At 67.8% G+C, this 18,262-nt stretch overlaps 4 protein-coding genes across 7 annotated transcripts in view; 1 reads left to right on the forward strand and 3 right to left on the reverse strand.

The window, feature by feature from the left end:
- Positions 1-2,349, reverse strand: part of SPATS2 (spermatogenesis associated serine rich 2) — a 31,125-nt gene extending 28,776 nt beyond the window's left edge. For 3 of the 4 annotated variants that reach the window (XM_049818858.1, XM_049818854.1, XM_049818855.1), the window contains exon 1: positions 2,226-2,349. The gene's annotated coding sequence lies outside the window, so the exon portion shown is untranslated. Of the gene's footprint in view, positions 1-1,389; positions 1,409-2,225 lie in introns of those variants that run through there. The other variant, XM_049818856.1, reaches the window with a different exon arrangement.
- A 955-nt stretch (positions 2,350-3,304) lies between these two features.
- Positions 3,305-4,499, reverse strand: DNAJC22 (DnaJ heat shock protein family (Hsp40) member C22). Its single transcript, XM_049818881.1, has 2 exons — positions 3,711-4,499; positions 3,305-3,484 (listed from the first exon to the last, which is right to left on the reverse strand). The coding sequence occupies exons 1-2, from the start codon at positions 4,497-4,499 to the stop codon at positions 3,305-3,307; spliced, it is 969 nt and encodes a 322-aa protein (XP_049674838.1).
- Positions 4,500-11,735: 7,236 nt separating this feature from the next.
- C1QL4 (complement C1q like 4) lies at positions 11,736-15,500 on the forward strand. Its single transcript, XM_049818888.1, has 3 exons — positions 11,736-11,818; positions 12,289-13,555; positions 15,038-15,500. The coding sequence occupies exons 2-3, from the start codon at positions 13,034-13,036 to the stop codon at positions 15,215-15,217; spliced, it is 702 nt and encodes a 233-aa protein (XP_049674845.1). The 5' UTR covers positions 11,736-11,818; positions 12,289-13,033; the 3' UTR covers positions 15,218-15,500.
- Positions 12,277-12,624, reverse strand: LOC126046658 (diacylglycerol kinase kappa-like). Its single transcript, XM_049819352.1, has one exon. The coding sequence runs from the start codon at positions 12,622-12,624 to the stop codon at positions 12,277-12,279; it is 348 nt and encodes a 115-aa protein (XP_049675309.1).
- Positions 15,501-18,262: the final 2,762 nt, after the last annotated feature.

Consider the following 18,262-nt stretch of genomic DNA (forward strand, 5'->3'; position numbering starts at 1 on the left):
ATCCAAGTGACACTTCAGCAGGACCCCAGCAGGGATGTCCCATGCTCCCCAACCATTGGAAGGTCTAGCAAGCTCACGGTACAGAGGGAGAGGAGAAGCTGCAGTGCTGTCAGACCCATGCTTCTTCCCCTCCACCTTTCAGGAGGCAGCGACAATACCAACCGCAGGCACTTCTGGGGAGATTCTGCCTTTACTCCTCAACCTGAGCACAGGCAAGGCCGTGCTCCCACACTTGCCCGGGACAGCTTATAAGGGAAGCCAGAAGCCAGCTACAGCCATGAGGACTTAAGGAGCTCTCACACTAAACACAGATGCCCGCTTCCCTTTTGGCTCTACCAGACCTCCTTCAGTTCCCAAAATCTCCTGGATTCAGGCCTATTCTCCATCTAGACTGCATAATGGGGCACCCCCAGCTTGTGTGAGCAAGTCCTGTTTAGAAAGCATGAAGTCCCAGAGCCAAACAGTACGGCAAAACACTCCACACCCTCTACCCGTAACTTTCAAGGCAAACGTCCTCAAGATCTACAATACTTCCAAAGACAGACATGGCGGCCAGAGCTTTCCAATGGAAGCATCCAGCAGGAAACGCAGCACAAAGTTAGTGAAAAGTAGTCATCATAAAAAGCTCAAAATCATGAAAAGAGCTGCCAGGCTCTGGTGGGACACTGAAGCAGATCCCACAGGTAGTCAGCAGGGAATTTTCTGTAGGTTGTTCCAAGTTTACCTCCCCTCAACTAACAAAGGCTCCACTCAGAAGCTTTTGTTTCTGTTTTGGCATCTCAAGCTCCTCTGATGGCCCGATGATGGCAAGCTGCTTTGCAAGAGAATTGATCTGACCTTCTCCCCTCCACAGAGGATCATTATACCCAGGGAGGACGATTACACCAGGGGAACCATTAAGGCACCCTCAGAAAGAAATCCCATATCCCTCTCAGGATTTTCTCCCCTCTCCAAACTGAACAAAATCCTATTCGTCGCCTTCCTTCCTATGGAACCACGGTGTAGGGCTTGTCTCTGTGGGGAAGGAGGCTTCACAACTTCTCTGCAACAGCTCCCTCTGCGGATAAATTAACGCCTCTTTCTGCTCCCTCAGGAAGCTGATCATCGAGTACAAAACAAGAACAGTACCGATGAGCACCCACGGGGGGAAAGAGTGGGGACCAGGCACTGGAAGCCACCTTCTAACTTACTGCTGGCTTGCTTTCTGGTGGAGAAAAACCTGAGTGAATAAGGGGGGGTGGAGGGGAGTCAAGCTTTAGGTGTGCTAAAGACCACAGCCCTGTGGAGGTATGGGGAAAAATAACATTGCCCTCTTTGCAACACAGCCTGCTTTTCACCACCCTCATTAGTTAATTATTTGTGTTACGGTAAGAACTAAAGGCCACACACACAGAGCAAGATCTCCAAGCACACCAGGAAAGGATTCCTGCCCCTGGGATTTATGAGCCGGGTTGGTACAGGAGGAGAGGCACGGCAGAGGCAGGGATGGAGGACAGCGGGTGGAAGCAATGGGCCAGCTGGGCTGTGTACGTGTACCGGCTGCAGCATAAATAATGTATTAACACTCCAGACCCTCCGCTCCCCCCATGCAGCCAGCCACTAGCTGCCCCCCCGCCCCCTTGACCCCATGAAAACCCCACTGCTCTACCCAGTCCAACCCGCAAACCCCCTTCTGCAGCCTCCCCTCGGTCCCCCACTGCCCCCACCCCCACCCCCCATGGGCCCACTCCCCGGCCGGCCTGCACTGGCTGCCCTCTCCCCACCGCTGGGGGGGGGGGGGGGGGCACTCCTCCCCATACTCCTCTGCTACCCAGGCCTTCTCCCAGTCCCCCCTCACCCCATCACTGCCACCCTCCCCTCCCAAACCACCCTCCCCTGCACAGGGCACCCCCTTCCTCCCCCATGTCCCCCCTCACAGCCCACCCTCCAGGCTGTTCCCTCCCCCACAGAGCCCCCCCCGTACCCCTCACAAGGCCCCTCCGGCCCTCCCTTCCCCTCACAAGGCCCCTCACCCCCCCCCCCTTCCCCACACAGAACCCCTCCCGACCCCCCCTACCCCTCACAAGGCCCCTCAGCTCCCCCCCCCCCCTTCCCTACACGAGGCCCCTCCCGACCCCCCGGCCCGGCCCCCGGCTGCGCCCTCCCCCGCCGACCACCCTTCCCCCCGCCCCCTCCCCTCCCCTCGCTCCCCCGGTTCCCGCGGCCCACGGGCGCCCCGCACTCACCGGCCGTGGACGGTGGGGGCCCGCCGCCGCCGTGCCCCCCCCCTCACCTCAGGCCTCCGCGATGCACCGGGGAGGGGGGCGGGGGGCCGCGGCCCGGCAGGAGCCCTCAGGGCCGCGTCATCCAATCGGGACGCGTTCACCGCTCGGTAGCCAATGGTGGTGCGGGAACACCGCAGCGCGCCCGCCCTCCTGGAGGGCTCCGCCAGTGAAAGGGCGGGGAAGGCCCGGTTCGGCCCGCCCTCCTTCTCTTCCAGCCATTCAGGTGCGACGCGGGGGCAGGGCCGAGCGCTTCTGGCCAATGAGAGGGCAGAGCGGAGCGCCTGAGCGCGCGGGGACGCGGCGCGGGGAGAGGAGGGAGGCATTCCGCCAGCCAATGGCGAAGCGGCCCAGCCGACTCGACTGCGAAGGCCCCGCCCTCTCCCGCCTCCGGCGCGCGAGAAGGGCGTGACCACTCTGCGCCGAGAGCCAATTGGATCCGGCAATGCCGAAGCCCCCCTCCTCCCCGCCCCCACGATGGGCGGAACGGGGCGGGGCGGCGGGTGCCGAACGTGGACGGAAACTGCCGAGAGCCACCGCCCTGCAGCGGAAACAGCCGAGTGCCCTCCGGGAAAAGCCGAAGATGAGGAGCGACGGGGGCGGGGGGGGGGGGAGGGTGGCTGAGCTCAGGGGTCCGCGGGTTCGCGTCCCCGCTCCGCCCTAGCCGCCAGCCGCCCCGCTTCACCCCCGGGGGGGGCACCGGGGCTGCCACCCGTGGAATGGCTGGCGGGTTCTTCGTCCAATGGTCCACGCAGATCTCGGTTTGCACAAACCGATGTGCAACGGTTCTTCACCCAAGCCCCCATGCAACAGTTCTTCGCCCAAGCCCCCCTCCATTGCTCCGCAGCCATCCCTGGGCGACGGTTTATCACCGACCCCGCGCACGCCTTGCTCTGCTTTGCGGTCCCTGCCACCACGCGCTGCAAGGATCGAGCGAAGGAACGAAGCAGAAGCAGTGAGAGGGAAACCTCCGTGTTTACAAACCCACCCCCCACCCACCCCCGGTTCTCGGTCCCCCGGCATGGCGGGGGCTGCTGGTGGTGTCACCCCGCCACCGCTCTCCTGGGCCCCGCCAGCTCCTCGTAGGCCTCCTGCAGCTCGATGAAGCGTCTCTCGGCCTCTTCGGCCCGGTCCCGGTTGTGGTCCGGGTGCCAAACCTTTACCAGCTCCCGGTAGCTCCGGTGCACGTCTTCGGCGGAGGAGCCGGCCGGGAGGCCCAGGACCTAGGGATGAGAGGGATGCGCTGGGGTGGGCTGTGGGGACCCTGCTGGCCCCCCCCCAGGGCCATGCATGGGGCTGCATGTGCCTTCAGCAGCTGGAAGGGACCCCAAAAAGGGTGTTTTCCCCCTCCACAGCATGAGAACAGCCAAATCCCGTGGATCCTCCCACCACAACATCCCACCACGGCATCCCCCCTCCAGCCCGGGTACCCAGCGCCGCATCCTGCACCTCATACGCCCGCTGCTGCCGCTCGCTCCAGCTGCTCGGTTCGAAGCTGGAGCCGTGCTCCCGCGCCGGAGAGCCGCCAGCGAAGCCCAGGACCTCTGCCAGGAGCCAGCTGGCACGGAGGGGCAGGAGCAGGAGCTCAGTGGCGGCACGGAGCAGGGCCGAGAGGGTGCCCAGCACCCCGACGGCGCCGAAGACCCCGCGACAGGCGAGCGGGGCGGTGAAGGCCAGGCACGCCAGCCCCAGGTGGTAGAGCCGGGCGGCCAGCCGGGGCCGCGGCATCCCACGGGGCTTGTAGCGCCGGTGCCGCTGAGCGGCGATGCTGGCGGCCAGGCTGGTGGGCAGCACCGCCAGCACCCGGCCCTGGAAGAGGAGGGAGGCGAGGAAGGCTGCGGCCAGGATGCTGGGTGCCTCCGCTGTCTGGTCACCCACCGAAGAGACCAGCTGCACCCCCAGCCCCACAGCCAGGGGCTGCGCCAGCAGCGCCGGCACCCAGGGCAGCCCCAGTGCCGCCACCAGCCCGAAATATATCCCCACCATCACCTGCCCCGCCAGGCGCAGGGGGCTAAGGGCCGGCACGGTCCTGCTGCGGTCCCCGGGCACCCCAGTCCTGTTGGCGGCGGCCACCCAGCCGGGGAGGTGCCAGAAGTCCCAGAGCCATCCTCCGCCGAAGCCGCCCAGCGTCAGCATCCAAAGCAGCGCATGGCTGTCCCGGCCCAGGTAGATGTGGTGCAGCCCCAGCGGCCCCCCCAGCACCCACAGCCCGTAAGCCACCAGCAGCCGCTTGGCCATCCTCCCTCCAGCTGCGGCAACCGGCTCGGTGGGGCTGCCCTGGGGGTCACCGCCCCAGCGGGCATCGGCACGGCCCCGGCATCCGGCACCCTGCGGGATGGACAGTGCAGTCAGGGACCCCAGGTCGTGCTGTCCCCCCGCCGTGCCAGACCCCTCCAGTGACCTGCATGCCCACCCATGGCCGGTGCATGCCCAGCCGGGATCCCACGTGCCCACCCAGAGCTATTGCATGCCCACTCAGCTGCCATGTGCCCACCCAGGGCTGGTGCGTGCCCACCCAGCACCCTGCGTGCCCACTCAGGACCTCCTGTGCCCACCTAGGGCCCTGCATGCCCTCCCAGGGTCCTCTGAGCCCATCCAGCACCCTGTGAGCCCACCCATGGTCCCGTGAGCCCACCTGGGGCCGGTGCACCCCCTCAGCCCCCCAGACCCCATGCTGGCGGGGCTGCAGCCCACCCTGACCCACCTCTCCCTGCAGAGATCCCGGCAACACCGCTCCCCCCACCAGACTTTGCCCCGGCACGACACCGGGCAAAGGGCACGGCATCGGCATCGCCACGCCGGTGCGCGGAGCTGGGGGGGGGACGGGGTGCCCCACACCGGCACCCCCAACCCCGTACCCCCTCCCAAGGTGCAGCCGGCCCCGGCATGCCATGGTGCCTGGTATTGGGGTACCCGCTGCATGGCGGATGCAAAACACCCCCCCCCCCTCCCGGTGCAGGGGCCCCCCCGGGACTCTCCGCAGCCCCTGTTTGCTCAGCCCACGCCGCCGCCGCCGTGTTTGCAGGGATTAACCGGCTGCCGGCCGCCAATTTGGTCTCATCCATTATTAACAGCCCCGCAGCTGCCCTGTGCGGGGGGCTCAGCCCCCCGTTAGCAGCGCCTGGGGGGCTGCAAGCCACCCCCCCCAACTCAGCACCCCCCCAGGCGCTGTGGCCGGACGGGCTTTGGGGGTGCATCGCCCCCCGCTCGCTGCGGCCCTGGGGCTGGATGGGGACCCCTCCCTGGGTTTTAGGGGTGCAATGGGGCAAAGCTCTGTTTCGGGGGGGGGGGGGGAGCTGAGAGTCCAGGATGGCTGTGTCCCTGGGGACCCCCCCTAGGATGCCAGTGGGGTGTGGGGGATGCTGGTGCGCCCCCCCCCCCCCAGCTCGGCTGCTCGTCAGTGCAGGCTGACAGCGGCCCCCCCTGCGCTGCCCACCCCGCGCCTGGCTGCCTCCCTGACAGCGGGTCCCAGTGGACCCCGGCCCACGCTCCGCTGCCCCCGAGCCCCATGCCGGAGGGGGGGGAACCGGCCCCGCCAGCCTGAACGGAGGGGGGGGGCACCCTGGCTTGGGTGGGTGCTGGGACTCCTCACCGGACCCCCCCTCCCCAGGACCCCCCAGGCTGGTGGGGGGCTGCAGTGCTGTGCCCCCCCCGTTTCAGGGCAGGATCGATATCGGGGGGGGGCAGGGGTCTCGCATCCGGATCGATTCCTTTAAGTATCTAGATTTAAAAATGTCAAATCTGCCTTCAGCAAGAGGGGCCGGCGGTCGATGGGGTGGGGTGGGCTGGCTGGAGCCCCCCACGGTAGCCTCAGTTTCCCTGGGTGCCCCCCCAACATGTGGAGCCGGGGGGCTGCAGGGGAAGCCCTAGGGCATCGTGGGGTGCCCCAGCCCGGGGGGGGGGGGGTCATGGGGGGCTCCCCAGCCCCCCACGAGCACCTGTTTGCGGGTGTAATTGGCGGCATTGATCAGCCCCGGCCACCAGCGTTTAAGGCATCGATTTTCGGAGCCTTCCTGCGAATTGAAGCATCTGTCACCGCCCGGGCACACGGGGACTGCGGCCGGGGACACGCAGGGACCATGGCGGGGGCCGCATCCTGTTTACCCCTCCCTGCAGGCAGCGGGGCCGGAGGGTTCTCAGGTCCCCTCTGGTCCCTGTGCGTGGCTGTGCACAGCTCTGGGGACACACGCATGTCCTGATGCACATGTGTGTCCTCATCCACATGTGCCCTGATGCACACGCATGTCCCGATGCACATGCATATTGCAATGCGCATGCATATTGCGATGCACACGCGTGCCCTGACGCACACGTGTCCCAATGCACACACATGCCCCGATGCACACGTGTCCCCCCATGCACATGTGCCCTGATGCACGCGCATATCCCAATGCACATGCATGCCCTGATGCGCACATGTGTCCTGATGCACATGTATGTCCTCATGCACATATGCCCTGATGCACACACATGTCCCGATGCACATGCATATCCCAATCCCCACGCGTGCCCTGATGCACACGTGTGTCCCGACGCACACGCCTGCCCCGACACACCCCCCCGCTCCCAGCAGAAACACGAAGCACTCCCCCACCCCAACACCCACCCACCGCAGCCCAACCAGCGTGTCCCCACACGCAGGGACACGGGACACACGCGTGTGCACACAAACGCGGCGCCACCGGCCCGCGCACACGCGGCTGCACCGCGCACCCCTCCGCACGCCCGGCTGCGCCGCACACACGCTCACACTCACTCTCGCACGCTAGGGCTTGGAAAAAACGGGCCGCGGGGCTGTTTGAAGGCATCCGGCGCCTTCCCGCGTGTCACGCTGCCTTGTCAGTTTGCTGGTAATTAATGCAAACGCCGGGGCCGGAGTCCCTCCGGACTCGTACATCACTGCCAGCGCCGGCTGCGGCACGGCCCCGGTACCCAAGTGCTGTTATTAGGGGAATTTTATATGTATTAGCTGTTGATGCACATTAATACATTAAAAATGTCAGCGGTGGAGGCCAGCTAATTGTCTGATTTAAATGTCTATTTGTCAGCGCCCGGCTCAGGTGGGCATGAGGCGAATCTGCAATGAGCCCCCGGCCCCGCCGGTGCGGGGGGCAGCACCGCAGGGGGGGGACCCCCGGCACCCCACGGCGAGGCTGGGGGGGACCCGTGAGGCGGGGGGACCCGGGGTGCTGGCGCAGGGGGCCCGGGCAGGTGGCGGGGGGGCGAGCGGGACCCCCGTGCCCCGGCCAGCCGTCTAATTGCCGCCCGGCCGGGATGGATTTCTCCGCCTGACATCCTCTGCATCCGTAATAAATGCCGCTTGTCCAGAGAATTAATCCGGGCCGGCCCGCAGCCATCCATCTCGGCAGGCGCCGGCATGCCGTGACGGACGGCCCCGCAACCGGGCCCCCGCTAGCACGGGGGGGGGCACAGCCGGGAGGGGACGTAAATCCCCTCCGGGATCCCCCGGCCTCCCCTTCCCCAGGGATGCCCCCCCCCTTGCCAGAGATGGGTGAAGGGCTGCCACCGCTGTGGTCCCCCCAGGGCTGAGACCCTGCAGCTCATCACAGCAGTGGCCCAGGTGCAGCCTTGCGCCCCCCCTCCGTGGGGCACCTGCAGCGGGATGGGGGTGGCAATGTCGGGGCTGAGCCCCGGTGCAGGATCCGGCCCCGCATGTGGCAGCCCCCACGAGCGGCTGCGGGGTTGGGGCTCAGCACCATCCCGGGGGGGGGGGGGATGTGGGGAACTTGGGGTATGGATGAGACCCCCCCAGCACCGCTCAGCCCTGGCACATTGTGGCTGCCCCTGGGTGGGACATCCCACCCTGTCCCATCCCATCCTCGTCCCGGAGCCCCCCCACTCACCATGTCCTGAGCCCCCCACTGCTGAGGGGCAGCCGGCTCCAGCCCCCCAGGCCCCCCAGCCCCTACCAGCAACCTCCCAGTTGCCTCCTCACCAATTAACAGCAGAGGCTAATGAGCCGGGGTGGGGGGGACAGGAGGGGAGGTCTGAGGGTGCTGGGGCAGAGGGGTGAGGACTGGGGGGCACATTGGAGACCCGGTGCCGGGGGTGAGCTGGCCAGGGTTGGAGCCCACACTGGGGGGGGGGGGGGAAACGTGGTGGTGGTCCCCCGCCGGTGCAGGCAATGCTCTGCCCACTCGGCTGCTTCTGCCACCCCATGAAAGCTGTCAGGGGGCACCCGAATGGCCCCGGTGCCCCATGGTGGGTGCTGCGGTGCCGTGGGCTCCATCCGGGGGCGACGCTCCCAGCACCAGCCTCACGGTCCTGGCACATCCCGCCCTGGCCTCGCGCCGGGATCCCGACGGGCATTTCACCGCAGCAGCACCCAGCCAGCATCACCCCCAGCCCGGCCTCGCAGCCCCCACCCCAGCACCCTCCCCCACCCCCCCCCCACCCCAGCTACTGGTTTATTGTCGCCGTTCAAGGACAATTTTCATCCAATTTGGGCCGGCCCGGCGGCCCGGCTTTATTGCAAACATGCCCTGGATGAAGCGCGCAGCGCCCGGCCGCCTCCAACCCATCTATATTCATTTGCACAAGGCTCCCTCCCGGCCTGTGCGGCCGGCACTGACACGCCAATCCGTCTGCCATCCCAGCACACCACCGCCATGGGGAGGGAAATGTTTGGCGAAGCCATGAGGAGAGGAAAGGTGACGTTCCCTGGGCACCAGGAACCACGCACCGGCACTGGGTGCCATGCAGCGGGCACTGGGTGCCATGCACGGGCGCTGGGTGCCATGCACCGCGGGCGAGGGACCACGGACCAGCACCGTGCACGGTGCACTGGGCATGCACCGGGTGATGCTGGGGCTCAGGGACCGAGCGCCGGGGCCGTGCCGGCGCTGGATGTGACCCTGCGGGGCTGCACGCCGCTGCACGAACCGGTGGGTCCTCGGGGGCCGCGGAGGCAGATGGCGAACAGGGAGTCGCCGGACGGCTGCACCAAAGCCCCCCTCCCCGTGCCGGCGCTGCCGGCCCGCCTGGCTGCTGGGAGGGGGGACGGTGGGGACGTTGGGGCCGCAGCGTTATGCATTTATTCATGCTCTGAGCCCCGGCACCGCAGCTCTGCCAGCCGCCTCCAGCCCCAGCGGCTCGCACCGGGCTCAGCTCCCGGCTCTGGCCCCGGAGCCGCTGGCTCCGCAGTCAGGGACGCATCTGTCCCCATCGGGGTGGCCCACAGCGTCGTCCCGGGACCTGCTTGGGGGGCAGCGAGAGCAGCCAGGATGGGGAAACTGAGGCACGGCTCGGCACCGGGAGCCAGGAGGGATCGGGGACACCCCTGCCATGGCTGCTGGCACGCCATAGGGGCTCAGCGCCGGCACTGGGCTCGCATCCCCCGTGGATGGGGGTCAAGGCTCTCCGAGCCCAGCCGCCCCCCGCGGCAGCCAGGCACTGGATCCAGGCCCAGACTGGGAGCCGCAGGCAGGATCCGGCCCTGACCCCCCCATCCCTCCCCGTCTCCCCCACGGCTGCTCTCACCGGGGCTGACCTTTCTCGCCACCGCCGCTATTTTTACCCCCAGCGTTGGGTCCCCCCCCTCAGCCCGCTGCCGGCAGGGCTGGGGACAGCCAGGACCCCCGGTGTCCCCTCTCATCCCCTCACATCCCTTCAGCCAGGGCCCTGCCACCGGGGCACGAATTCCCCACCAGCCCTCGGTGCCGGCTAATTAGCACTCGGGCTTCCCCTCGCAGCCTGACTAATTAATTCACTGTTGCTGCTCATTAGGATCAGCCAGTGAGGGGGTAGCGGTGGCGGGACTCTGGCGACCCCGGTACCTGGGGAGCAGGATGGGTGGCATCGATGGCACCCGGACCCCGTCCCCGTCCCCACGGGGGGCGAGCAAGGGAGATGCTCCAGCCGCCGTAATTTGTTGCACAAACATTGCCGGGTTTTTCAGGATTGCATTGATCCTCCTGCATAAAGGGCCCATAAATCCATCCAATATCCCGGCTGATTGATCGCCGCCCTTTGGAGGGAGCTGGCCAGGCCTGCAAATTTAAAAACTATACGGATAAATTACACCCGCGGTCGCTACGGTGGGAGCATCTCCCCTGCCTGTGCCCCCCTGCACCCCGGCATCCATATGCACACGCATGCGGTATGTACACACATGCACTGAGCATGCACACACGCGCGCGCAGAGCATATACACGCGTGCAAAGAGCATGCACACAGCATACATATGCACGCACACACACACGCACACAGCATACATATGCACGCACACACACACACGCACACAGCATACATATGCATGCACACACACACAGAGCATACGCACAGAGCACAGACACACGCACAGAGCACACACACGCACAGAGCATACACACGCATGCACACACATGCACTGAGCACGCACATGCATACACATGCACACACACACCCCTACGCACCCCCACGCATCCCCCAGCTTGCATCCATACATGCACACGGATGCGGAGGACCGGCCGCTGACACCGCAACGACACGGGTGGACCCCCGCACACAGACACGCATGTGCAAAGCCACCCATGTGCCCGTCCCCACCCTGGTGGCTCCATGCAGGGGATGCCCTCGGCTCCCACTCGCCCACGGAGGGACCTGAGGCGTCCCCGGTGTGGGGCAGCACCGGTGCGGGGAGACGAGCAGAGCGGCCGGTGGCTCTTGCCCGATTTCTCCTCTTTTTCCCTACTATTTTTCCAATTGCCGGGAAGCCGCAGGCGAGGGGCCGGTGGCAGCGGGGGGAAGCGGCTCCTCTCCCGGGAGCGCAGAGGGCAAGACTTCATTTTTGCATAACGGAGCAAATTCAGGCAAGATTTGAAAAGAGCAGCCGTAAATCAGCTCCCAGAGCACCGGATCCGCCACGGTGCTGGGAGCAACTGGGGCTGGATCCGGACACCCCCAGCAGCCCCGGCCTCATGGGCACCTCGGTGGTAGCTGGGGGGACCGGAGCCCCCCAGGGACGGGGGTTCTGCCCCTATTCGGGGGCTGGGAAGGGACCACGCACCCCAGCAGACACCCCCCCCCCGCCCCGGTCTGGGGGTGCGCGATCGGGGTGAGCCCTGGGGAGGGGGTCCCCAAAAACAGTCCCGCGGCCTCCAGCCTGCCCGACCCCTGCACGGAGCTGTGTCAGCGGGGGGGGGGGTGTGTGTGTGTGTATCCCTGTGCACCCCCCGCACCCCCACGCCCCGCACAGCCGTGCACCCAACCCCCCCCCACCCCCCCACCCCCGCCTTGCACCCGCACCCAGCACCCCCCCTTGCACCCGCACAGCCCTGCCCCCCCCCGCACGCTCACACGCACCCAGCGCTGTGCACACGCACCCCCCCCCCTTGCACACTCACCCCCCCCGGCCGTGCACCCATCACAACCCTGCACACCCTCCCCTCCCCGTGCCCCCCCCCCCCCCGCTCTCCCGTCCCTCCCCACCGCTCCCCCCCCCCCCACCCCCCCGCCGTGCCCGGTGCCGTCGAGCGGGGCGGGCGGAGCGGGGCTGCGGGCGCGGCGCGGTGCGGGCGGCGGCCCCGGCACGTGGCTCCCGGCGCCGCGGGCGGCAGGTACCGGCGGGCACCGGCGGGGGGGGGGGGGGGGAGCGGAGGCGGGATGGGGGGGGGGGGGCACCGCCGCGGGCCCGGGGCTCCGCGTCCCCGGGGACCCCGAGCGGGGCGCGGGGGCTGATCCCGGAGAACAGCCCCGGGCGGCGTTGACCGGTGCCGGTGCCGGTGCCGGTCCCGCCGGTGCGCAGCGGGGAGAGCGCGGCGCGGGGTAGCGGTGGGGCCGCTGGGGTACCGCTCCCGAGGGAGGGAGGGGGGGGGGGGGTCCCTCTCCCCGGGGTGCTGCTCCCGGGCAACTTGGCGAGAAGTTGCCCCGCGTGTCGCGGCGGCTCCATCCCGGCTCGGTGCCGGCTCCGGTCCCGGCTACCAATCCCGGCTCCATCCCGCCGCCATCCCGGCTCCGGTCCCGGCTCCATCCCGCCTCCATCCCGGCTCCGGTCCCGGCTCCATCCCGGCTCCGGTTACATCACCAGCTCCAACACCGGCTCCGGTCCTGGTTGCATCATCGGCTCCGGTCTCGACTCCAACACCGGCTCCGGTCCTGGCTGCTGCAGGAGCTCCGGTCTCGACTCCGTCCCTGGCTCCGGTCTCAGCCCCTTCCCCGGCTCCGCTCCCGCCTCTGTCACCGTCTCGGGTCCCAGCTCCGCTCCCGGCTCCGTTGGTGGCTCCGCTCCCGGTTCCATCGTCGGCGCCGGTCTCGTCCCCTTCACCAGCTCAAGTCCTGGCTCCAGCCGCAGCTCCGCTCCCCTCGCCAGCCCCAGCCCTGCTGCTGTGACCGTCCCCGTGCCTGTCCCTGTCCCCGTCCCCATCCCTGCTCCCGTCCCCACTGCCGGCTCCATCCCCAGCCCCGCTGCTGTGACCATCCCTATCCCCAACCTCATCCCTGTCCCCATCCTCATCCCTGTCCCCATCCTTATCCTCATCCCCATCCTTGTCCCCATCCTCGTCCCCATCCTCATCCCTGTCCCCATCCCTGTCCCCATCCCCATCCCTGCTCCCGTCCCCACGCCCAGCCCCGCTGCCGGCCGCAGCCCCATCCCGTTCCATCCCCGCTCCCAGCCCAGTCCCCGCCGGGGCGTAAGGCTCAGTGGGCGGCTGGGTGCCGTCCGCCCCCCCGGCATCACCATCGCTCCCAAGGGCGAGGAGGACCTGCTGGCGCTGGCCGCCTCCCGGCTGAGCCGCAGGAAGCGGGTGGCCGGGGCGGCCGTTGGCGTGGCCATGGTGCTGGTGCTTCTGGTGGCCATCCCGCTGCTGGTGCACAGCTCCAAGGCGGCCGCGCACTACGAGATGCTGGGCAGCTGCCGCATGGTCTGCGACCCCTACCCCGGCCCCGAGCTGCCCGCCGCCTCCCCGCCGCCCTTCCTGCCCGGTGCCAAGGGTGAGCCGGGGCGCAAGGGCCGTGCCGGCGTGCGGGGTCCCCCCGGACCACCGGGACCACGGGGGCCACCGGGCGAGCCGGGCCGGCCAGGGCCACCAGGGCCACCGGGGCCGGGTCCCGGGGGGTACATCCCCTCCTTCTACAGCCCCAAGATCGCCTTCTACGCGGGGCTGCGGAAGCCCCACGAGGGCTACGAGGTGCTGCGCTTCGACGATGTGGTCACCAACGTGGGCAACTACTACGAGCCCTCGAGCGGGAAGTTCACCTGCCCCCTGCCCGGCATCTACTTCTTCACCTACCACGTCCTCATGCGCGGCGGCGACGGCACCAGCATGTGGGCCGACCTCATGAAGAACGGGCAGGTACGAGCCGGGACCGGCACCCCTGCGACAGCTGCTGCTGGTATCCCCGTGCCCTCCATCCTGCTCCCCCCAGCCAGTCCCTCACCCCGTTCCAGCCCAGCTCCTCCAGCCCCGGTTTCTCAGTGCGTCTCCACCTGGCTTCTCCAGCCCCGCTCCCCCTGCCTGCTGCCCCTGCCTGCTCCCCCATCCCAGCTTCCCCCATCTGCTCCCCCCATCTTGGTTTTCCCATCTTGTTTCCTCCCATCCCGGTTTCCCCATTCTCTTTTCCCTTAATCTCAGTTCCCCCATCACTGGTTCCCCCCATTCCTGATCCCCCATCCCGGCTCTACCCATCCTTACCCCCCATCCCCAATTGCCCCCACCCCAGTCCCCAAATTCTGTTTCCCCCATCCAATTCCCCCACCCCATTCCCATCCTCTTCTCCCCATGCCTCTTCCTCCATCCTATTTCCCCCTATCCCTGATTCCCCATCCCTGCTCCCCCCACCCACCCAGTACTCCCATCCCCATCTCCCCCCCATCCCATTCCTCCTCTGGGACCACGGAAGGGGTGACAGGGGGACCCACCCTGCTCCTGTCCCTGCCATCGCCTCAGCCTCGGGGACACGAAAGCCCCATCCCCGGGGCTCCTGCTGCAGGGGCAGGGGGGACACAGTCCCCCAGGAGTGCCGGGCTCGGAGCTAGTGGGGAGTGGGGTCTACCTGGGCTGGCTGGGACAGCCACCATCACCGGAGATAACCGGCTGTGCCCCCCAGCTGGGACAGCCACCAACACCGGAGGGGGTGGGGGACGGGGACGGGCTGCGCCCCCTAACTGGGACAGCCACCAACATCTGGGGGGACAGGCTGTGCCCCCCAGCCGGTCCCTTTGTTCACGGAGGCGTAGCCTGGCCAGCAGCTCCTGCACCGCCTCGCCCCGGACGCTTCCCATTTATTATGGGAGAAACAAGGATCGATCCAGCACGGTCGATGCCAGCTTTGCCACCGCCCCCCCGCCCTAGGAGCTGCCCCCACCCCTCCGGGGCATCCCTGGTCCCCAGGGGCAGTACAGGAATGTGGGGCAGGAGAGGGCCCTGGGGTCCCACAGGGTCCCGGAGGTCTCCGGATCCGGTCACCACCAGGTCCTCGGGACCAAGCACCAATGGTAAGACCCAGCTCCGACGGCCGGCCTTGGGTGGCCCTAGCCTGGGGGACCCCGGGGTGCGGGAGGGGCCCTGTCCCTGTCCCCTCCTGTTACCGCTGCCATCCGGCAACATTTAGGGAGCCAGTGGGGGGGAGGGAACGCTGGCTACCTTGCCCGGTTCTGCCGCAGATGGGTGATGTGACCTTGAGCAGTGATGGACAGAGGGGCTGAGCAGGCTGGGGGGGGTCCAGAGCAGCTCAGCCCCCCCATTCCCAGCCCCACACCCCACTCCCAGGTTCCCTCCCCAGGGATGGCAGGGTGGGGGGGTGGGGGCGATGTCCCTGACGGCCGTGCCCCCCAGGTGCGGGCCAGCGCCATCGCGCAGGACGCGGACCAGAACTACGACTACGCCAGCAACAGCGTCATCCTGCACCTGGACGTGGGCGACGAGGTCTTCGTCAAGCTGGACGGCGGCAAAGTGCACGGCGGCAACACCAACAAGTACAGCACCTTCTCTGGCTTCATCATCTACCCCGACTGAGCCCACCCACCTCCCCCCGACCACCCCGGCGTGGGGACGGGGCTGTGGGCATTGGGAGGGGGGTGTTTGGAGGGGGGGTGTGTTCCAGTTCCCGCTGGTGTGACCGTCCCCCACGATAGCGATGGGTGTGACTGAGACATCCACAAGGACACACGTGCCCCCCCCTCCACCGCACGCTGCCCCACGCACCCGCAACTCTTGGCTCCTCCACCCACCCCCCCGAAATCACCCCCACGCCCCCATCGGTGTCCCCCCACCCCCGCATGCCAGCACCCCCAAGGGTGTCGGGGTGTCCCGCTGCTGTCCCCGTCCCCGCGGCCGATCGTTGGGCTCCCTGTTCCCCCCAATAAAACACTCTGGGTTTGGATGTGCAGCTGCTGCCTTCGCCTCCCCGGGTGGGGGGGGAACGACACGGAGGGGACCCTTGGGGAGGGGGCTGTGCCACTATCGCTCCTTGGCTGTCCCCGTCTGTCCCCTGTCCCCGCAGCGATGAGGGGCTCCGGGCCACTGGTGGGGACCCTCAATTGTCACTTTCCCACCCCCCCCCCGCCGTTCCGACTGCCACCGTCGGGGGACACGCTGGGGACAGCGCCTGCCCCGGGGGTGTTTGGGGTCCCCGGGGTGGGAGCGGAGCCGCGGGACGCCGGATCCCCCCACCCGAGCCCTGCAGACCCCGGTCCCCAGCCCTTGTCCCCGAGTGGCCGTGGGCCGGTGCCGCCATCGCGTGGCCGCCGGCCGGGAGGACACGGCTCCCGCTGGCTTGGGGCTGGGGGGGGCCCCGGCAGCCTGGGGACCCCCGGGAAGGGCTGGCAGGGCTGGGGGCTCGCCCCCGCTCCCGGGCCCACGGCACCCCAGAAACCCTGCCACAAGGTGCAGCATCAAGGATTTTATTGTCCGTGCGGTGTCCGTGGGTGCGTCCCCATCGTCCCCGTCCTGGTCCCGCGGTGGGTCAGGGTCCCGGCTGCCCCCGGGGGTGGCTGTGGGTGCGGGGGGGTGGGACCCCTCCTCCCTGTGGTAACACCCACCTGCCCAGGGTGCCATCCACCTCTGCAGGGTCATCCCCCACATGGTGTCCCCAACCTCTCAAGAAACACCCCTGTCCCTAAATGTCCCCCAGACCCACTCCCAGGGTCCCTCTCTGACCCCAGTTTTCCTCCCCCCAGCCCCAGGGTCACCCCCAGCCCTGAGACACCCCCACACCCCACCCCCCAGCACGGCAGGTGCCTGGGGAGACACGGGGAAGAGCCCGTGCTGCCACCTCGGGGTCCCCCTGGCCCTCGTCCCCCTTAAAGTCTTGCACCACGGTCTCCTCCTGGGGGGACCTCCACTCCCCTGAACGCTTGGGGTGGGGGGGACAGGGGGCCCAGAAGGGCTCTGCATCCCCCGGCACTCACCCAGGGCACAACCGCATCCTCGGTGTCAGCGGGCTCAGGGCTGAGGCCAGACCGGAGGGACGGGGTTGATTTTTGCCATCAGAGGCTCTGGAAGTGACACCACCATCAACTGGGGGGGCTGGGCCTGGACCCCCCCCAGAGCCCCGAGCTGTCACCCCCTTGCTGGGCAGCCGACCCACAGCTGCAGGGGACAGGAACACGGGAGAATTTCAGGGACTGAGTGGCCAGCAGGTCGAGGGAGGGGGTTCTGCCCCTCTGCTCCGCTCTGCCCAGACCCCCCCAGAGCACTGCTTCCAGCTCTGGGGTCCTCAGCACGGGAAAGACATGGACCTGCTGGAGCGGGTCCGGAGGGGGCCACAGAAATGATCGATCGTAGGGCTGGAACCCCTCTGCCCCCATCTGACTAGATGTCCTTTAAATGTCCCTTCCCACCCAAACCATTCTGTGATTCCATGAATTGTTCCCTCGCTCCTCATCTCCTCGTTCCACTCCCATCTGCCGGATTCGGCCAGTTCTGTGTTTGCAGCGCTGGTTTTATCAGCGAGCCGAGGTTGGGTCGGCTCCCGACGCCTCGGGCGTTCAGTCGGCTCCTTCAGCCGCTGGCACCGAGCTGCTCCTGTGAAATGACTCTTTGGAGAGAAAAGCACAGTTATTCCAACTTCTTCTGTAACAACCCCAGGTGCTGCTGCGTGGGGGTCCCCGCACACCCGCACCCACTGCAGGGGGGGGTCCCGCACACCGTGGGAGCCACCTGGGAAACACAGAGGTGGCCTTGAGGCCGCTCAGCAGCAGCCAAAACACGCCGGTGGTATCAGACACCGGCCGTTTTGCTGCCGAACCCAAGGCTGCTGCCGAGAAAAATAACTCTGTCCTGGCCACAGCAGTATGGCGGGGGCCTGCACAACCACCCCCATCGCACGGGGGTCCCTGCACATGAGCTCCCATCGCACGGTGGTCCCTGCACACCAGCTCCCATTGCACAGGGGTCCTGCACAATTGTCCCCATCGCACGGGGGTCCCTGCACAACCACTTCCATCGCACGGGGGGCCCTGCACACCAGCCCCTATTGCACAAGGGCCTTGCACAACCACCCCCATTGCACGACGGTCCCTGCACACCGACTCCCATTTCACAGGGGTCCCTGGACAACCACCCCCGTTGCACAAGGGTCTCTGCACAACCACTCCCATTGCACAAGGGGCCCTGCACACCACCCGCCGTCACACAAGGGTCTCTGCACCACCACCGCCATCGCACGAGGGTCCCTGCAAAACCACCGCCATCGCACGGGGGTCCCTGCACACCAGCCCCCATTGCACACGGGCCTTGCACACCGGCTCCTATTGGACAGGGGTCCCCGTCCACCCTCCCCTCGTCGCACAGAGGGCCCTGCACAATCCCCGCCATCGCACCGGGGGTCCCGGAGCAGCCACCCCCCCCCCCCGCCCCGGTCCCCGTGGCACGAGTCGCAGTGCGCATGCGCATTCTCCTCGGGCGGGGACTACAACTACCGGCGTGCCCCGCGCGGGCGGGCCGTTGGAGCCGCGCGCTGATTGGCTGTCGAGGTTATTTGAACGGGCTCGCGGCGGGGGCCAGCACCCAGGCGGCGGCGGAGCAGCAGCGGCGTGAGTCTGCGGGGCCGAGGAGTGG

Source organism: Accipiter gentilis, chromosome 16, assembly GCF_929443795.1.
Source record: "Accipiter gentilis chromosome 16, bAccGen1.1, whole genome shotgun sequence".
In the NCBI taxonomy this organism is placed as follows: Eukaryota; Metazoa; Chordata; class Aves; order Accipitriformes; family Accipitridae; genus Astur; species Astur gentilis.

What these genes read in the sequence shown, in the direction of transcription:
- DNAJC22 (XM_049818881.1), bottom strand. Translation starts at nt 4,499, where the DNA reads ATGGCCAAGCGGCTGCTGGTGGCTTACGGGCTGTGGGTGCTGGGGGGG. An exon ending in GGCAGCAGCGGGCGTATGAG is followed by an intron (nt 3,485 to 3,710) that starts GTGCAGGATGCG and finishes TCTCATCCCTAG; the next exon opens with GTCCTGGGCCTCCCGGCCGG.
- LOC126046658 (XM_049819352.1), bottom strand. Translation starts at nt 12,624, where the DNA reads ATGGGGACGGGGACAGGGACAGGCACGGGGACGGTCACAGCAGCAGGG.
- C1QL4 (XM_049818888.1), top strand. Translation starts at nt 13,034, where the DNA reads ATGGTGCTGGTGCTTCTGGTGGCCATCCCGCTGCTGGTGCACAGCTCC. An exon ending in ACCTCATGAAGAACGGGCAG is followed by an intron (nt 13,556 to 15,037) that starts GTACGAGCCGGG and finishes CGTGCCCCCCAG; the next exon opens with GTGCGGGCCAGCGCCATCGC.